General features: G+C 37.1%; 1 protein-coding gene across 7 annotated transcripts in view; it reads right to left on the reverse strand.

The window, feature by feature from the left end:
• The window catches only part of TBC1D5 (TBC1 domain family member 5), a 288,758-nt gene that overhangs the window by 24,832 nt on the left and 247,940 nt on the right, over positions 1-15,986 (reverse strand). For 5 of the 7 annotated variants that reach the window (XM_015618197.2, XM_015618202.2, XM_015618200.2 and 2 more), the window contains one exon: positions 3,064-3,096. The exons of the other annotated variants lie outside the window; for them this stretch is intronic. In XM_015618197.2, coding sequence (XP_015473683.1) covers positions 3,064-3,096 — 33 coding nt within the window. The remainder of the gene's footprint in view (positions 1-3,063; positions 3,097-15,986) is intronic. 7 annotated transcript variants of the gene reach the window in all.

A 15,986-nucleotide genomic window follows, 5' to 3' on the forward strand; every position in this document is an offset into this window, starting at 1 on the left:
GTCCAGGAGAAGCATTAGTATCCAGCCATGTGCCCTATCTAAGCACTGGGAACTATCTCAGCTAAGAATTCTTGTTTGAATGCCCTCATTTGCTGGTTTACAAATCCATCCAGTCTTGACTTTGAAGACCATATTGCAGAGGAAGGTCACCACTCCTTTGAAAAAATTCTTTCAAAGCTACGTTACAAACATTATTAAGCAGTTATTTATTTAAGTATGCAATTGAATTGAAGATATTCAGAGAAAGCCAAAGTAGCTTTTTAGCCCCATTTTCCTTTGGAGCTTTGCAGTTCTATCATAGTCTTGTTTGATGGAGATCACTGAGCATTAGAGTGTGAATTACATTTTGAATGAAAAAAAGCCCAAAACTGATCAGAAAGAATAAATAGAATGAGTCAGTCTTGATTTAAAGGTGTAAATGATCTTAAATCTCCATCAGAAACCAAGTCAGAACCTGGTAAAGGAAATTTTGCACTAATATATCATAAATCCAAAAGCAATTGATAAATAAAAACCAACGTAACTGTAGCATTTGCAAGATGTAGCAGTTATAATTTTTTACCCACATGTTTTTTCCTTACACCTAATAAATACAAAATATTTTTTCCTTGCTATTTCTTTATATTATACAGTCTCACCTTTCTCTTCTTATCCTCATACCTTGACTACTTAGACCTCAAAGGGATTGATTTCATTTGCCAATTTAGAGTTGTTGAGTGACCTCATTCGAAGTCTGCAGTTCTGTCATGGCCTATACAAGCATATCTGCATTGACATTTCTATTCAAGGGATGTTCCTGCAGAAGACCTTTTCCTAGTACAAACACCTATTGACTGCAAGAAATAATCTACCATAAATTTTAAACTGCTGTTCGCACAGCAAGTACAGCTGGAAGATAGGGAAAGATAACAACATTTGAGTATTCTTCTGTAAAATAACACAATCAAATTCTGAAATTATTATCCAGTAATTGAACCCCAGTTTATCTCCTACAGGTGAATAAGAACATTTAACTTCTTGTAATAAATATTTCCATATATCCTAGACTATTTTTTTTCTTATTCATAGATGAGAACTAAGTAAGTTGATCTTGAAATGGTTTTGGGCAGCTGAATCCACATAAACAGAGTCTGAAACTGACCTTTTCAATTATACAACAGTACCTCTTCTCTTGGCAAGTGAGAGCAGTGCTGATTAAACTACATCCCCTGCTCTTTCTGCTCGCTGGGATCCAGCATGGGGAGGAGCAGTATTCAGCAGACCCAGCAGGCACAAAGAAGGGAGCTGTGGACAGGGAGTCACAGACAGTGCAAGAGGTCTCCTTCCCAAGTGGGAAGTCCTGCACAAGGCTAAATGAATTTGTAGGTCCTGACTTATCTGGCACATGTGGGAAAGGAGTGCTGACAGTGGGATGGGCAAATAGGCAATACAGTTAACTTGGCACTTGACACACAAGAGGGCTTTTTGCACAATTAGACAACACTCAAATGGTGATGACTTGATACAAGGTGCAACCTCCGCCTCTGCTGTCACCAGCAGTGCTGTAACAACCTCTGTGCAGGCTGACCTCCCTGATGGAGGTTTGCTCTGCTGTAGTTCCCCAGCAGCCAGTGAAGAGTTGTAAGAAGAGACCTGTGTGTTTTATTGCATTGGGGTGACTGACAGGTGATTGACAAGATCTTTCCAGGAGTAAAACTTCATGCAACAGACAGGAAAGGTGCAACTAAGTCAAGATACAGTGGGAAGAAGGCATGCACTTATAAGAGGGAGGGAATAGCAAACTTGTGACTTCTGGCAGCAGAAGTGTTGCCCAGTGGTGCAGGGCCCAGGCAGCAGAGGGTAAGAACAAGCTCCCTCAGAGGAAGAATTCAGGTTAGACACTGTATCAGGGCAAAGTGATGAGTGACAGTGTGTGGCTGATGACTCTTCCAGCCTGACTTGTCAACTAGGGAGATTTCTTGCTTGTGTGGAGCCTCAGTTTGTGGTGTTGCAAAAAACTGGGGTCACCTAATGTTCTGACTTTTTTCCTGCTTATTCATGTGTACACCAGAGACAGGGTGATGTGAAACCATTTTAGTTCAAAAGTGACTGTAGGGCCCCTGAGCAAGGATGAATGATGGTGGTGTTTCCCTTCAATCCTATGGCAAAAGGGAAAAGCCTGGAGAACAGCAGGTGTACCAGAGAGCCCACATATGGTTACATACTTGATGACATTAGCTGGGCTTCAACTATTTTGCTTGTGGCAAAACTTGATGAGGACAGACAACTCAGAGAACAGGTCTACCTGGAAAAGATGGGGAAGAAATCTTTGTGAAAAGACTTGCTAATCTAGAGGGGGAGGACTTTGCTACAGAACAGGGACCTAACCCAGAAATACATGAAGAATCAGCACATACAGACAAGGTAGGCAGAAGGTCCACTTGGCTGAGTAAGGAGCTTCTTAATGAACTGAAATGGGAAAAGCACATATGGAGGTGGAAATGGTGGAAATGGAGAGCACATGTGTGGAAACAATGACAGGAAACAAAGGACAGGTACACAGTCATTGTTTGGGCACATGAACAAAACTAGGAAGGACAAAACCCCATCTGGAGCAAAAATTAATGGGGACATTAAGGGGTAACAAGAATAATCTTGTGAGTACGCAGAGCAGCAAAATGAGATTCAATTCAATTGCTTGTTGAGGGAGATAAGACAATGACACTTGATATAGAAAAGGCTGCAGGACTTGAATGTGTTTTTGCATCTCACTTAGGCCAACTCTTTTTCCAACCCCCTGCATGTACTGTTTGGGAAGGAGAGGAATGTTTGTGGAGGGGGCTGGGGGCATGAGCTGTGAATACCTGAAGAAACAGTGTGTGTTCAAACACATGGAACCACATAGGATATACTTATGGGTGCTGAAAAAACGAACAGAGTGATTGCAACACCACTGGCTACCACCTTTGAAAAATCAGTGCTATTACCAAACAACCTTGATGACTGCAGAAACATTAATTTTGCATACATACTAAACAAGAGTGAGGAGGTGTATCTAAGGAACTATACAATGGTTGGCCTCACCTTAGTTCTTGGAAAAATCGTGGAGCATGTCCTCTTGGAATCAATTTCCAACATGTAAAGGACAAGACAATAATCAAGAAAAGTCAACAAGGGTTTACCAGGAGCAAATCATGATTGACCAAGCTGGTTGCCCGCTATGATGAAATGACTGGGCATGCAGATGAAGGGAGGGAAGTGAATGCAATGGAGTTTTACTTTAGTTAGGATTTTGACACATTTCCAAAAGCATTGTCACTTATAATTTGTGATGTCACTTATAATATGATGACATATAGGCTGAATGAAAGGACTGTTGGTGGGCTGGATTGTTCAGAATCCCAAGCTTAAAGAACAGAATCAATAGCTTGATGTCCAGTTGATGTCTGGAAATGAGCATAGTAACAAATGCACTGCTATGAAGACATTCTTCAGGATCCTCATCAATAGCCCAGATAAGGAGACTAAATGTACACTCAGTAGATTTTCAGATGACACAAAATTGGGAGGTGTGGCTGCTGGACTAACAGGTGGAACTTCAACTCACAAACACCATGAGACACAGGAAGCCTAGGCAAGAGAAGCCTTCTTAAGGTTTCTGTTTTAGAAACTCCTGTAAGCATAAAATTCTGCACCTGAGAAGAAAAATCCCAATGTGCCATTGCAGACAGGGAAGGAACTTTTTGTTTCATACTTGCTGAAAAGGATATGGAGGCTACAGAGGCTGTTGAGCTGTTTATAATAAAGTTATCTTATCATTAATAATGCAAACAGTTGCACTGAGCTACGTTATGAGCAATGTGGTCAGCAGATCCAGGAAAGTCATGACACACTTTTCTACTCAGTGCTTGTGAGCCCTCACCTTTAATAAAGCTTTGGGCCTGCAGTTCAAAGACTGAGAAATTGGAGAGGGCCCAGTGCAGAGCTGCTGTGAAGGCTACAGGTCTGGAGGAGAGGCTGAAGGAGAAGTGCTTGTTTATTTTGGTGAAGAGAAGCTCAAAGGGGATCTACTGGGAGCCTGTAAATACATGATGTGACAAAGATTATGGAATCAAACTCTTCACAGATGATATAGATGGTACTATGGCCCAAAAACTGCCCCTTGGAAAGTTCAAATTGGTCATTAGGAAAATATTCTTTATTAGAAGAGTAGCACAGCACTGGAATAGGTTACTTACAGAAGAGGTAGCTTCTAATCAAAGTCATTGACCTGACCAAATGCTAGTGATCATATTCCAAGTAGCAGCTTAAGCAGAAGTCTCTTCTATACAACATTTCTAAGACCAACCTTTTCACAGTACCTTTCAGAGGTTGCTCTGTACAGGTAAGCAGCAAAATCACAAAGCTCCTCAGGGAAATAAGACCATTTTTCAGTATTCTAACATCAAATTCTTTAGCAGTATTAGATGAAACAACTGAATCACAGCATAATACAGATGCTCTCTGCAGTATACATTGCACACACCTCTAAGTGCAACTTTTCATTGTACTAACAAAATGAGGAGCCTGGATACTATTTTTATTTTGTGTACATATAGCAGTGCTGATTTGATCTCTCTTATGCATGAACACAGACTTACAAACCCTTCAACAGGCCAAACCTAAGTCAGGAGAAATTCAGTATGGTCTTGACCAGCCTTTCAGCTGAAACTGCCCTTTTAACTGATCTGACACACACAGCACCAGAAACACGTGAATGATTCCAACTCATTCAACCAAAATACAAAATCAGTGTCAATTTACCAAACAACATACTCCATAAAGCTCAATGTTTTCTAATATTGGGAGCTTCATTATGAGGATGAGAAGCAAATCAAGCAGGAAATCAAACCAAGGAATCACTGCATTAGACATTGGAGACCAATATCTGCAAATTTATGTACGCAATCTTGCAGAAAACAACTTAATACTTTCTGAAAATTCAGTTCCAGTGTTCTCAAAAAACTAGTACACACCTTCAGCCTTGCAGATGATGTAGAGCCTTACAAACAACCATTAACATCTGGAATTTAACAGGAGAATGAAAAGGAAGCAGTTTATTTGTGATACTACATTGATTTACATTTCACTGACAATATTAACCAGGCTAGAATTTATGTCTCCAGTAAAATCAAGATTCTATTTGAGCACCTTCATATACATATCTCTAGCTATTTTCCTGCTTTTGGCAAGACTGAATCAGCAAAAGACTTGACTTACACTTATGTTTCTCATATATGTCTTTCTTCTTATCCACATATAGAACTTTGCTTACATTGTTACATTTCCTTTTTATTTCCTTTTGCCATGAGAACTTACTTATTTATGATTGATTTTTTGACATTTCTTTGCTATTTTCCCCCCAGTCTATGCAGTTCTGGAATTCTCCATTTATCAAAAGCTTGTTCTTCTGTTTTTATTACCCTTCCTTTAATCTATCTTCTCACCTTTACAAAAAGAGGTACGGAAATAAATTTTTATATCCTTCCTTTTTTCCTCAGCTTGTAATGAGATCAGCGATGCCTCTCCCATGCCCCATTTTTCATCAAATTTTACTGCATCACAAAAAAAGCTGTGAATAACTGAAAGTGGTCACTATAGTCAAGAACAGAAACTTTTACACTTTTGACATTGAAATCCTATCCTTGTTCATGGCTTTACAAGCTGCAATATGGTTTGCATAGGTAAGGGCACTGGAATTTGGTATCCTTTACAAGGTCTGATAACATACAGTTTTGGAAAAAGCCACTATTTCTCAAAATTGCTTTTATCAGTTTAAACAAATTTTCTCCCAAATACGTGACATGTAACTTAGCACAGCATTATGGAAAATAGGGAATACAAACCCAGAAAATCAGGACTGTAATCCTTTCTTTCCATACAGTAATCCAATACCATACAGTTTTCAGTCTTGCTATTCAAGAGATCGAAGAAAACTTGCACTTTTTTCTGTTTAACCCATGTAGGAAAGTCAAGAAAGAGGAAACTCTGTTGTCAAAGCTTACAACAATGTATGTCCAAGCATTTAATTCATGAATGCTCAGAATGGCAAAATTCCATTAATTTTAAATCTGAATCCTGAATAAGAATTAATCTGGCAGCACTACCAAGTTCTAAGTGCTGTGGAAAAGAAACTACCTTACAAGAGAAGAGTATTTAAATGTATTTAAGGTATTTAAGCACTAATGCTGAAATTTAAAACATAAAAAAACCACAAACAAACCAGTGACAGAACTGAGCTGGCAGAAGAGCCCAGTCTTCCTCGGTTCTATTCTGATGCTGGTCAATGATGGATTGGGTGAAGTGTGGAGAAAACAATGTGATGAAATAAATATGTAACACTACTGCCCAGAATACTCTTCCAGACTATACAGATTTGCACACCAGTGATGTCTTGAGCTCATGGTGGTGTGGGGTTTTTTTTGTTGCTTGTTTGTTTTTTCCTGTAGTTAATAGCTACTTATATTAATTTTCCCAGTCACATTTTCAGTTTTTTCACTATTCATTGCAAGAGCACTCAGGAAACATCCCATAGCTCTTAGCAAATTGGAAGGGAAAATTAGAAAATAATTTTGATGAGGTATCAAAACAGTTAGAGGAAAATGATGAGAAAAATGAGATTGATACATGGAAATCCTGAAGTCAGGGACTTGCTAAGAGTCTTACCAGTACTTAAGTTTTTATTAATAAATTATACACAGAGTATACTTTTTATATGTTAATAGCAGTTTACAAGGCAAACAAGACTCAGATGCAAGGCATAAATTGCTTTCTCATTTAATTTTAAGCAAATTCCCCTGGAATAAAAAGCAGTGGCTACTCCTTCCACTTTGTGGGAATTTATTTCATTTTCTAATCTAAGAATTAAATTCAAGATTTAACCTTATAATCTTGAATCTGTGACAGCTGAATGTTGGTTGACACCCCCATTCTATGCCAGCCACAGAATAGTGTACAGCATATGCTGACATTTAAACCAGAAACCCCTCTTTCTGAGCACTGAATTATATACAGTGGAACTTAACCCAAGCTTTTAATTTATTTTATTTACGAATTTAACTTGTTATTTAACTGTATCACTCACAGTCCCTCACCAGGACCAAGGCCTTACTCTGCTGGGTGCTGCACAAACATGAAGAAAAATCCCGCTCCTCTGAAGGACTTCACAGAGTAAGCCAAGAGACAACAGATGGCTGGAGACACACATATGGGGAGGACATGGAAACAATATGGCTATATTAGTCAGTCTTCTAGACATGGCTTCAGCATGGAGCAAAACTGTTGTTGATGAAAAGGTGGAATTTTGGAGAGAGTTTTCATAAAGCGTTTATTTTGCAGATGTTTAGAGAAATTTTCTTCTATGCTGAAGGGGCTATGAAATGATCAGATGAAAGTGCACCAAGCACTTCAGAGTCAGGGATGAAACGTAAATTGCCACTTTTACATTGAAAATTTTGGTACTTGTGAAATTTTTGCACAAAATGAAATTTTGTGAATATTAATATATTAGCCAGGGAGGACATAAAGAAGTTCAGATACTATCTTCATATACTAATTCCTGCAAACTTAGAGATTACCTGTTGATTTCCTGTGCTGAACCATTATCTGACATTATTTATATGTCTATGCACTAATTGAAATATCCCTACACTTAATGTATTCTGAAATAACTCATCTTTTGTGTTCTGCACATCTTCACAACTGCCTGGTTTTTATTATTTTGAATGTACTTTCATAAATGTTACACAGTACTTTCTGCTAAGTCCTACAAACTTGTATTTTATTGTATTTTATTCCTTTAGACAAAAGCAGAGCAAACATGAGACATGATTTTATTTTATACCACTTTAACTCCTACTTATGCTTTTTTTTTACACCATTTAACTCAGACTGCTATTCCAGTGTGGTACGAGATATCTTAAGTAGGAATGTCATTCTTCCCTTTTTTCTTATATATTCTTCAAAATTTCTTTTAATTTCACTAGTGTAGTGTAGTGCTAGTAAGCATAGATGCACAGACTTTATACTTATTTACTGATAGTAAGTATACTTACTGATAGTTACATACTTATTTCAGTGTTTTTCTAGATCAGAACCCTTAAAGCACAAGTAGGTTCTCTGTCAGATTAGAGAAACCTTGTTTTTTTTAATCTCTTTTCTCCTCTGTCTTATCATTATTTTGACCTGTTGCTTTCCAGTTTTGCTTTCTGATAGTACTGTAAATCTCAAAATATATCAGAGGACATAAGAGTAAGCACAAACGAATTAGGCGAACAGCAATCCTAGAAGTCGAGGTTCCAAACTCAGTGTACCCTGAAGTCAAAACACTTCAGGGTACAATGCAACCTCTTCTGCTCAAAGGAGTAAATTCAGAAGAGCAGCTACCTGTCTTAAAACCTGAAACAGAACTGCCATTGCCAAATTTTTTGTGAAAATCTGACAGCCCTCTGGAAGGGGTGGAGGGAATAGGACTGAGAAGAAATAAGAAAATGAAGGAAAGGCCAACAAAATATCCACTGAGACTTCAAGGAGCCAAGCTAAAATAAGTTATGTACCAACACAAGAACAACAAAAAATTATTTGGTTGAGAGGGCTCAGATTGAAAATGAGTATCAAAGATAAGAAAGGAATTTTATAATATAGATAAAAATGTTCAAGTAGAATGAAACCAAGACAAATCTGGCAATAAATTAAAATGCTAGAAGGCATTCATCTGCGAAGGTACATATTTTTGGGAATTAGTACAATCCCCTTACTTCCTCTGTGTGCTGTTTGTAACAACACAGTAAGGGATGGCATCTCATGATGCTTCTCCAAGCTATGCACACGTAAACAGAACAAAGAGTTTATAATAAAGGATTAAAAGAATAAGAATTTCAGCCTTTCTATACTTAACATTCTCCCTCAAAACAGAGAATAAGCCCCAACAAAACCGAAAGGGGTTGCAACTCAGATTCTGTATAACAAATAACCCAGGAACTCTCTTCCAGCATCCAAATTTCTAGCATTCTAGAATTAGCATCTTTTGAGGAGACCCACACTTTCAAAATTCAAGAAAAATTATTTTACTGCATTATGTATCTGTAGCTTTCTTGAAGAAACAAGAATTTGTGGTCAATTATTTATCTTCTTCCAAACTAGAATAACTCTCCTCCTCCTTGCTCCCTAGGTTTTAGGAGTTTACATGTTTATTTATTATTCTCTACAAATAAACAATATTTATTTTTAATAGATATTTATTTATAAACTCTACCAAGATTGGTGACTTTGAGGCAAAATAGCTGCTTTATAGTGTTGATGTATGATTATCAATTTATGTGATTTATTGTCTCTTAAAAAAAAGCTAAAAATACATGGAAATTTGGCAGAAAATGTTAAGTGGTGCCTCAGAGGATCTCCTTACACCCTGACAGATATATTTAATTTCAATTAAAGTCCTGAAAATAGCTGAAACTCTGGTGAACAGCTTCTAATCACCAGGTCCTGCTGCTGAATTTCCATCTTAAACAGTTCAAAGTCAATTTGCCAGTCTTGCGCTGTTGGAATTAGCTTAGTTTGCCACATCCCACCTTGCCTGGAGACATTAGTGCCAAAGGACCATGGGCTTGGAAATTTTTCAAAGCAGCTCCCACTGTTGAACCTATTATTGGAACAGCTTCTAGGTGCATCAGCCTCACTGTTCAGAGCTAGAAATCAGCAACTGTACTAATGGAGCATGAGAAGGACTTGTTTTCATATAATCTGGGTATATTTTCCTCTTAAAAAGATTCCACTTCAGTGGTCAGACAATTTTTCCTTAGCAAGAAGATGGGAAAGATAAATACAACTAATGGAGAAAACTCCTGCCTGGAGACAAAGAAAGCAGGAATGGAAAGAAATCTCCTCTGCAAGCAGTCACAAGACACGGGAGACCTGTCCACCTGCTGCTTGCACAAGTCTACCTGCTGGCACTGCGCTATGGGATGGCTGAAAGACAGTTTAAAAAGTGAAACCCATAAAAATCTACAAGATCCATGGAATGCAAAAAACTGGGCATAACTCATTGTGGATGGGTAGGCACCGAACAGCTGAGAAAATGTGTAGTATTCCACTTGGTAAGGGAATAGATAAGAGCAGAAAGAGCTGTAGAGTACCAGAAATTATCCCTTTGCTGATAAAAGGCTTCTCTCAGTGCTGCTGTTGAGATTGTTGACTTAAGAATATTGGAAAGTTTTTCCTAAATAATAAAACTGATACATTAATTTAGTTGGTATGGCTGCAAGCACTTTGGAAATAAATACACAGGCATATGAGATTCCCACTTCTTCCACTATGTTCCACTATCACGTCTGAGGGACTTTCTGCCCATCTGTACACACATTGCTGGCCTTTAAGACTGCATAAGCCCACTGTGGCAAATGTAAGAGAAATGTGAGCATGGAAACACTAATATATTTACTTGAACCTTACTGAAAGAGTTGATTTGGTGTTCTGTACTTACATAATTATGCTTCTTGAATTTGCTACCTGAAAAAGCTTTTTAATACACACAGTTCAACATGTACAGTTTTTTATGAAGGACTACCAAAGCACACCCTTTGTTAAACTCAATACTCACTTAAATTCTTTTTAAGCATCAGTTGCAAAATAGTTTCACTAAATCTTCCTCTGGTCAGGCTGGATGCATTTGAACTTCGCTATTATTCCTAACATGATTGAGGATGTAGAGCAGAGCAGGAATATTTATTCAAAGGTTTTAGAATCTCTAATTTTTCAGAGTTTAAGGAAGGTAAAACATAAGTATAGTGATTATGTAGGGGCTATAAATATACACCATTTATACTACATTGTTAAAACAACAGAAGTACAAGTCTTGTTGTTTTTATAGGGAATTGTTTGATTTAATGAAACGCAGACAAAAATAAGAATCAAGCTATTAAATGCATAGCCACAACCTATTCTACTGGGAAGAAAAGTCTTCCAAACACAGAAACTCTGCCCAAAAAACTCCCTAATAAAACAACAGCCTGGTTTAGAGCCATGTGTCTCATCCACATCCATGTTTTTGTTAAGGGTTCAGAGCAGGTCTCTCAGCTCAGCACAGAAATGGGCAGTAATTTAGTAATTTAGTAATTTCATGGTGTTATCTTAAAAGAGCAGGATGAAGAGATGAAATTCCTACTGAAAAGGAAAATGGGGCAGTTCAAGCCACCAACACAGACCCTCTGGTATGTTTTTCTTTGCCACTGGGATGCTGAAACATTAAGTTCATGATTAATGTATGGAAAGAGGATGGAGAGAGCAAGTCCTGTGCATCTGCTGGTAGCATGACTGCTGTGAAGTGAAGCATCACGCTTCTTTTGTCCTCAGTCACTTGGATCCTTTTGTAAACATTGCTGATGGTCCTACCCATTCAAAATTTTGGTAATTTTAAAATCTTTTCTGACAGTTTCAAAGGGCTGCCCAATAATTTCTAATGTTCTTCCTGCCTTTTTTCAACTGTTATCATTCTGTTTCTGTGAGGAAGTTACTGGAAAGCATTATTCAGCTACATGTATTTGAATCTTTTGTAACAAAGAAATATAAGTTTACACTGACATTTAAAAAATATTCCAAATGGCCCCACAGCCCTGTTCTGTATACATGTTTATTGCTTGCAATAAGACAGAAAAAGCACTGCAGAGCCTCTTGGGTTTTTATTTTTTATTTGTTAAATTTTTTTTTTCCCCATAGCAATTAGCTTCCTGTTTTTATCACAGTACAGTTTATTTTCCCTGAAATGAATCACTACAAAAAAGATAAGGAGCAAGCTTTAGGATTCAAAGCTGCCACTCATGCATACAGCTGTTGCTTTACTAAATTATAAGAAACTTGCAAGTATTTTTAATAAAAACTATAAAAGGCAACTTATTTTTTCTTCTACTGTTTTCAGCTCCCTCATTTGAGTTACAGGATGTTGTGTAAGCCAGAGGAAGGCAAGCAAGAAAGGAACCATACTTGCAAAATATCTCAGAGGTTTTTCTACAAACCCTGTTCATGTGACCTGTCAGCATTTGCAATTTAATAGTCTTTTAATCTAACCCTAAAATTAGACAAGCACTAAAGTATTAAATAAATTGCATTTGTTTTTGTGTCTGAATTGACCTCTCACATCAGAATAAGGAAGACATATGTCCTCCAGTATTAACAACATTTAAAGATTAAGTCACTAAAGTATTTTAAACTTAATGGCATTGAGAATCATCAACATGTTTTTAACTTTAGGCCTAACAAACCCAATATACTGATCAAGAATTGGCTGAGGTACACAGACTAACTTTTTCTGGGCACATTTTATGATGCTTAATGAAAAAAGGACATTTCATCATAGCATTTGTACTTCCAAATAAATGTTTGGCATTGGTAAGGCTGAACTGACAAGTACTTTGCTTAAAACAGCCTAAAGAAATTTAAAAAGTAACAGTCAGGGAAAATATATATGTTAATAAAAACCATCTCCAAGATGTGTATCATGCACAAAAGGCATGTTCTTCTTCAAAGGAATTCTTGCCTACATGGTTTTCTTTGTGCAGTCTAGTATTTATTTTATTTTACTATCTCTTTGGTTTTCATATACCACTTCTCTTTTTGTATGTTTGTATGCATAAACTCAGGCTCTTAAATCACTACAGCAGATGCCTACTTAATTGAAAATAATGACATACATTAATTTTCTAACCTGTAGGGGTACTCATAACTAACTTCAAATCAGTCAGACCAGCTACGTAAACCACAAACAGTAACAGTTGTTTATACATGCTTGTGGGGACAATAGCATATGTTGTCAAATTTGATTTAATTAAAAAGTCTGTGCAGTCAAAACCAGCAAAATGCATGATACTTTTGTTCAGGATATTTTTGTGAAGAAATGAGGATTCTGATTTACCTTGTTTGTAAATTACTTTAGTGAAGAAAATAAACTGCTCCAGATTTTCCTTAGAAATGTTTCCTTCTTGGGAACTTTTTAACTAATGTATTTTCCAAATGGGTAATTTGATTTTTCTTAAGTTGAACTCTTTTATGTAGACATTACTTATTAGTACACAAAGTTTCTCTGAATCAAAACTTTATTTTCAGCCAAATCCACAATCTTTTAATTATTTTTTTTAAAATGAAAGTTTAAAAAATGTTTATATTGTTTGACTCAGAAGTTTCCTCTCTGGCACATCTCTATGTCTGAAAGCAATTTACAGAATATTCTGCCAGAAACTGGAACCAGCCAACCATATTTGCCAGAATCAACGTCTAAGCAGCTTTGCTATTTGTTAAAAAGAGGGGTAGAGTTTCTTTAATGGTTGCTGGAGACAAAAATGAAACATAATGAGAAATAAATGGACCACAAATGCACCCTTTTTTACAACTCCACTGAAAAGCAGAGGACAGTAGGAAGGCTGGAAGAGGAAATTTTGTAGGACTTTATTCCAGCAAGACTGAGCCATTCAGAAGATAGTGGGCAATAGAGTACATTACAGATTAAAAATTCCTGTGTTTGTTTATGGGAAGACAGTTCCAGAAACTGCTGCTTAAGTTATTCCTGTCAGAAAGCCACAAAGGATACGGAGGAGCAGGGAACCATCTCAATGATGGGTACAAAAGAGGCTTCCAAAACCTTTTGGTGGACCTCACATTAATATACAGCTTTTTGCCACTCAACAATAATGTCAAAAACATCAGCATGCTATGGGCTGCCAAAACATGAACTGATATTGTGCATTCAGCCCTGAGGCTGTAGATTCATTTCTTTAACTAAATAAAACAGTGGACATCTGTTTCTGGTAACAGAAATAAAAAAGTCACTCCACTGATCTTTGCATCTGAGGGGAAAAAAATATGTAGAAGAATAAATACAACCCAAATGTTACTAACCTTAAGAAGTCCTTACCATGAGAAATGGACACATTTTATTACTGGAGGCAATGAAACAAGTATCAATTTTGATCATAACTCTCACAGATAAAGCCCAACTTGTTGGACTGGCTTTAGGAAAGAAGAACTTGGACATGTCACATTCCTCTGTGAGAGTTTATCATCTTCTCACAGAATCCCAGAATAGCTGAGGTTGAAAGGGACCTCAGAAGCTCATCTTGCCCAAGCCCATGCTCAAGAAGGGCCACCAAGCATAGCTGGCTGCCTAGGATTAGTGTCCAGATGGCTTCTGAATATCTCCAAGGATGGAGAATCCACGATCTGCCTGGGCAACCTATGCCAGTGCTCAGCTGCTCGCAAGAGCAAAAAAAAGAAAAAGTTTCCTTGATGATCAGACGGAGCCTCCTGTGTTGCAGCTGGTGCCCGTTGCCTCTGGTCCTGTCACTGGGCACCACTGAAAAGAGCCTGGATCTGTTCTCTTTATATCCTCCTGCCAGATATTGATTCACACTGCACACTGGAGAGATCCCCTCTGAGCCCTCTCTTTTCCAAGGTAAACAGTCCCAGCTCTCTCAGCCTTTCCTCACAGGAGAGATGCTCCAGTCCCTTCATCACATTTGTGGCCCTTTGCTGTACTTTCTCCAGTATGCTCACGTCCCTTGTACTGGGGAGCTCAGCGCTGGACACAGCACTCCAGGTGCAATCTGTGGCAATGACAGTCCTGTCCATCCCATGACAGTATTACAGTAATACCCTCTGGTCTGTGAAAATGACTTATTTTAACTGCAGATTAAAGGGTGTGTTTTTGTGTACGCATTCCATTTCCACTGTGCTTAGAAAGGGGTTGTATTAGAAATAGAAGGATGAAGAGAAAATGGATTATCTTTCATCTGCCACACTAAGAATACCTGATTTTAAAACCATCAGTTTATAAAGAGATTGATGCATGGCAATGTTCCAACAAAGGTAATTTCCCTAACACTCAACAACATAATCTGTATCATTTTAAGATTAAAAATGTAAAGCAGTTCAGTTTGATATATAAAACAATGTGGATCCATTATATTTTCAAGACTTCTGCTTCCAGAAAACAGCTGTAAATGAAGCAACTATACAACTCGAGAATACTGATACAACTACTTTGGGACCTTAGGACGAACTCTTTGAGGTCTTCTACTCTATGTGGAAAATGATGTACTATGAAATTTACAGGAAAACAAAAACCAAACATCCTCTTGTGCAACACAAAACAGATTTAAACAAACCTTTTCCTCTTGGATCTGCTACAAATTCCATTTGCCTATATTAAGGGTCAGTCAAAAACTGAACCCAAGGAAATGGATTTTCATAGCCTGAAACCTCTTCTTGCCATTTAATCATAAAATGCAGAATTACATATCACAGTTCAAAGTTCATATAAATTACATATCACAGTTCAAAGAATTATTTTGAAAATTTATGCCCTGATTTATCATGATTACCAATCCATTAAAAATTATCATAGGAACAACAAATCTGTTATAATGCATAATTATTTATCCAAAATTCTTCATGAAAACATTAATATAATATCCCAAATTTGGGACATTTTTTACAAAAACCCCAATGTTAATACTTAATGGATTTTAATTGAGTATGAATATATAATGATGAATTCTCCTGTAGTCTATTAGAGGACTAAGGAGGAATTATTCTTTAACTATATTGGTGCAAAACCCTCAAGTTTTGGCCTGGATAAAAGTTGAAAATGAAAGCTGTATTTAGATCTTACAAAATATAAACAGAAAAGTTCAATATTGCTGTATTTATTTTTCTTCAACTGTGAGGAAAAGCAGAAAGAAATTAAATTATTGTTTTAGCTTTAAATGAAATTCAACGTGTTTTAAATGGTCACAAACCAAAATTATAGCTTCTTGTTGACTAGCCACAAAACACAGCTTTTCTTTAGACAACAGTAAAACATTTGGAATAAGAATTAAATACTCCCATTCAGTGAACAAAAACTGAACAAAGTTGCACGAAGTTGTGCATTTCATTAGAACGTTTTGCATATCAAATTGAAAACATGATGTGACTATTAATAA

Source organism: Parus major, chromosome 2, assembly GCF_001522545.3.
Source record: "Parus major isolate Abel chromosome 2, Parus_major1.1, whole genome shotgun sequence".
NCBI lineage: Eukaryota > Metazoa > Chordata > Aves > Passeriformes > Paridae > Parus > Parus major.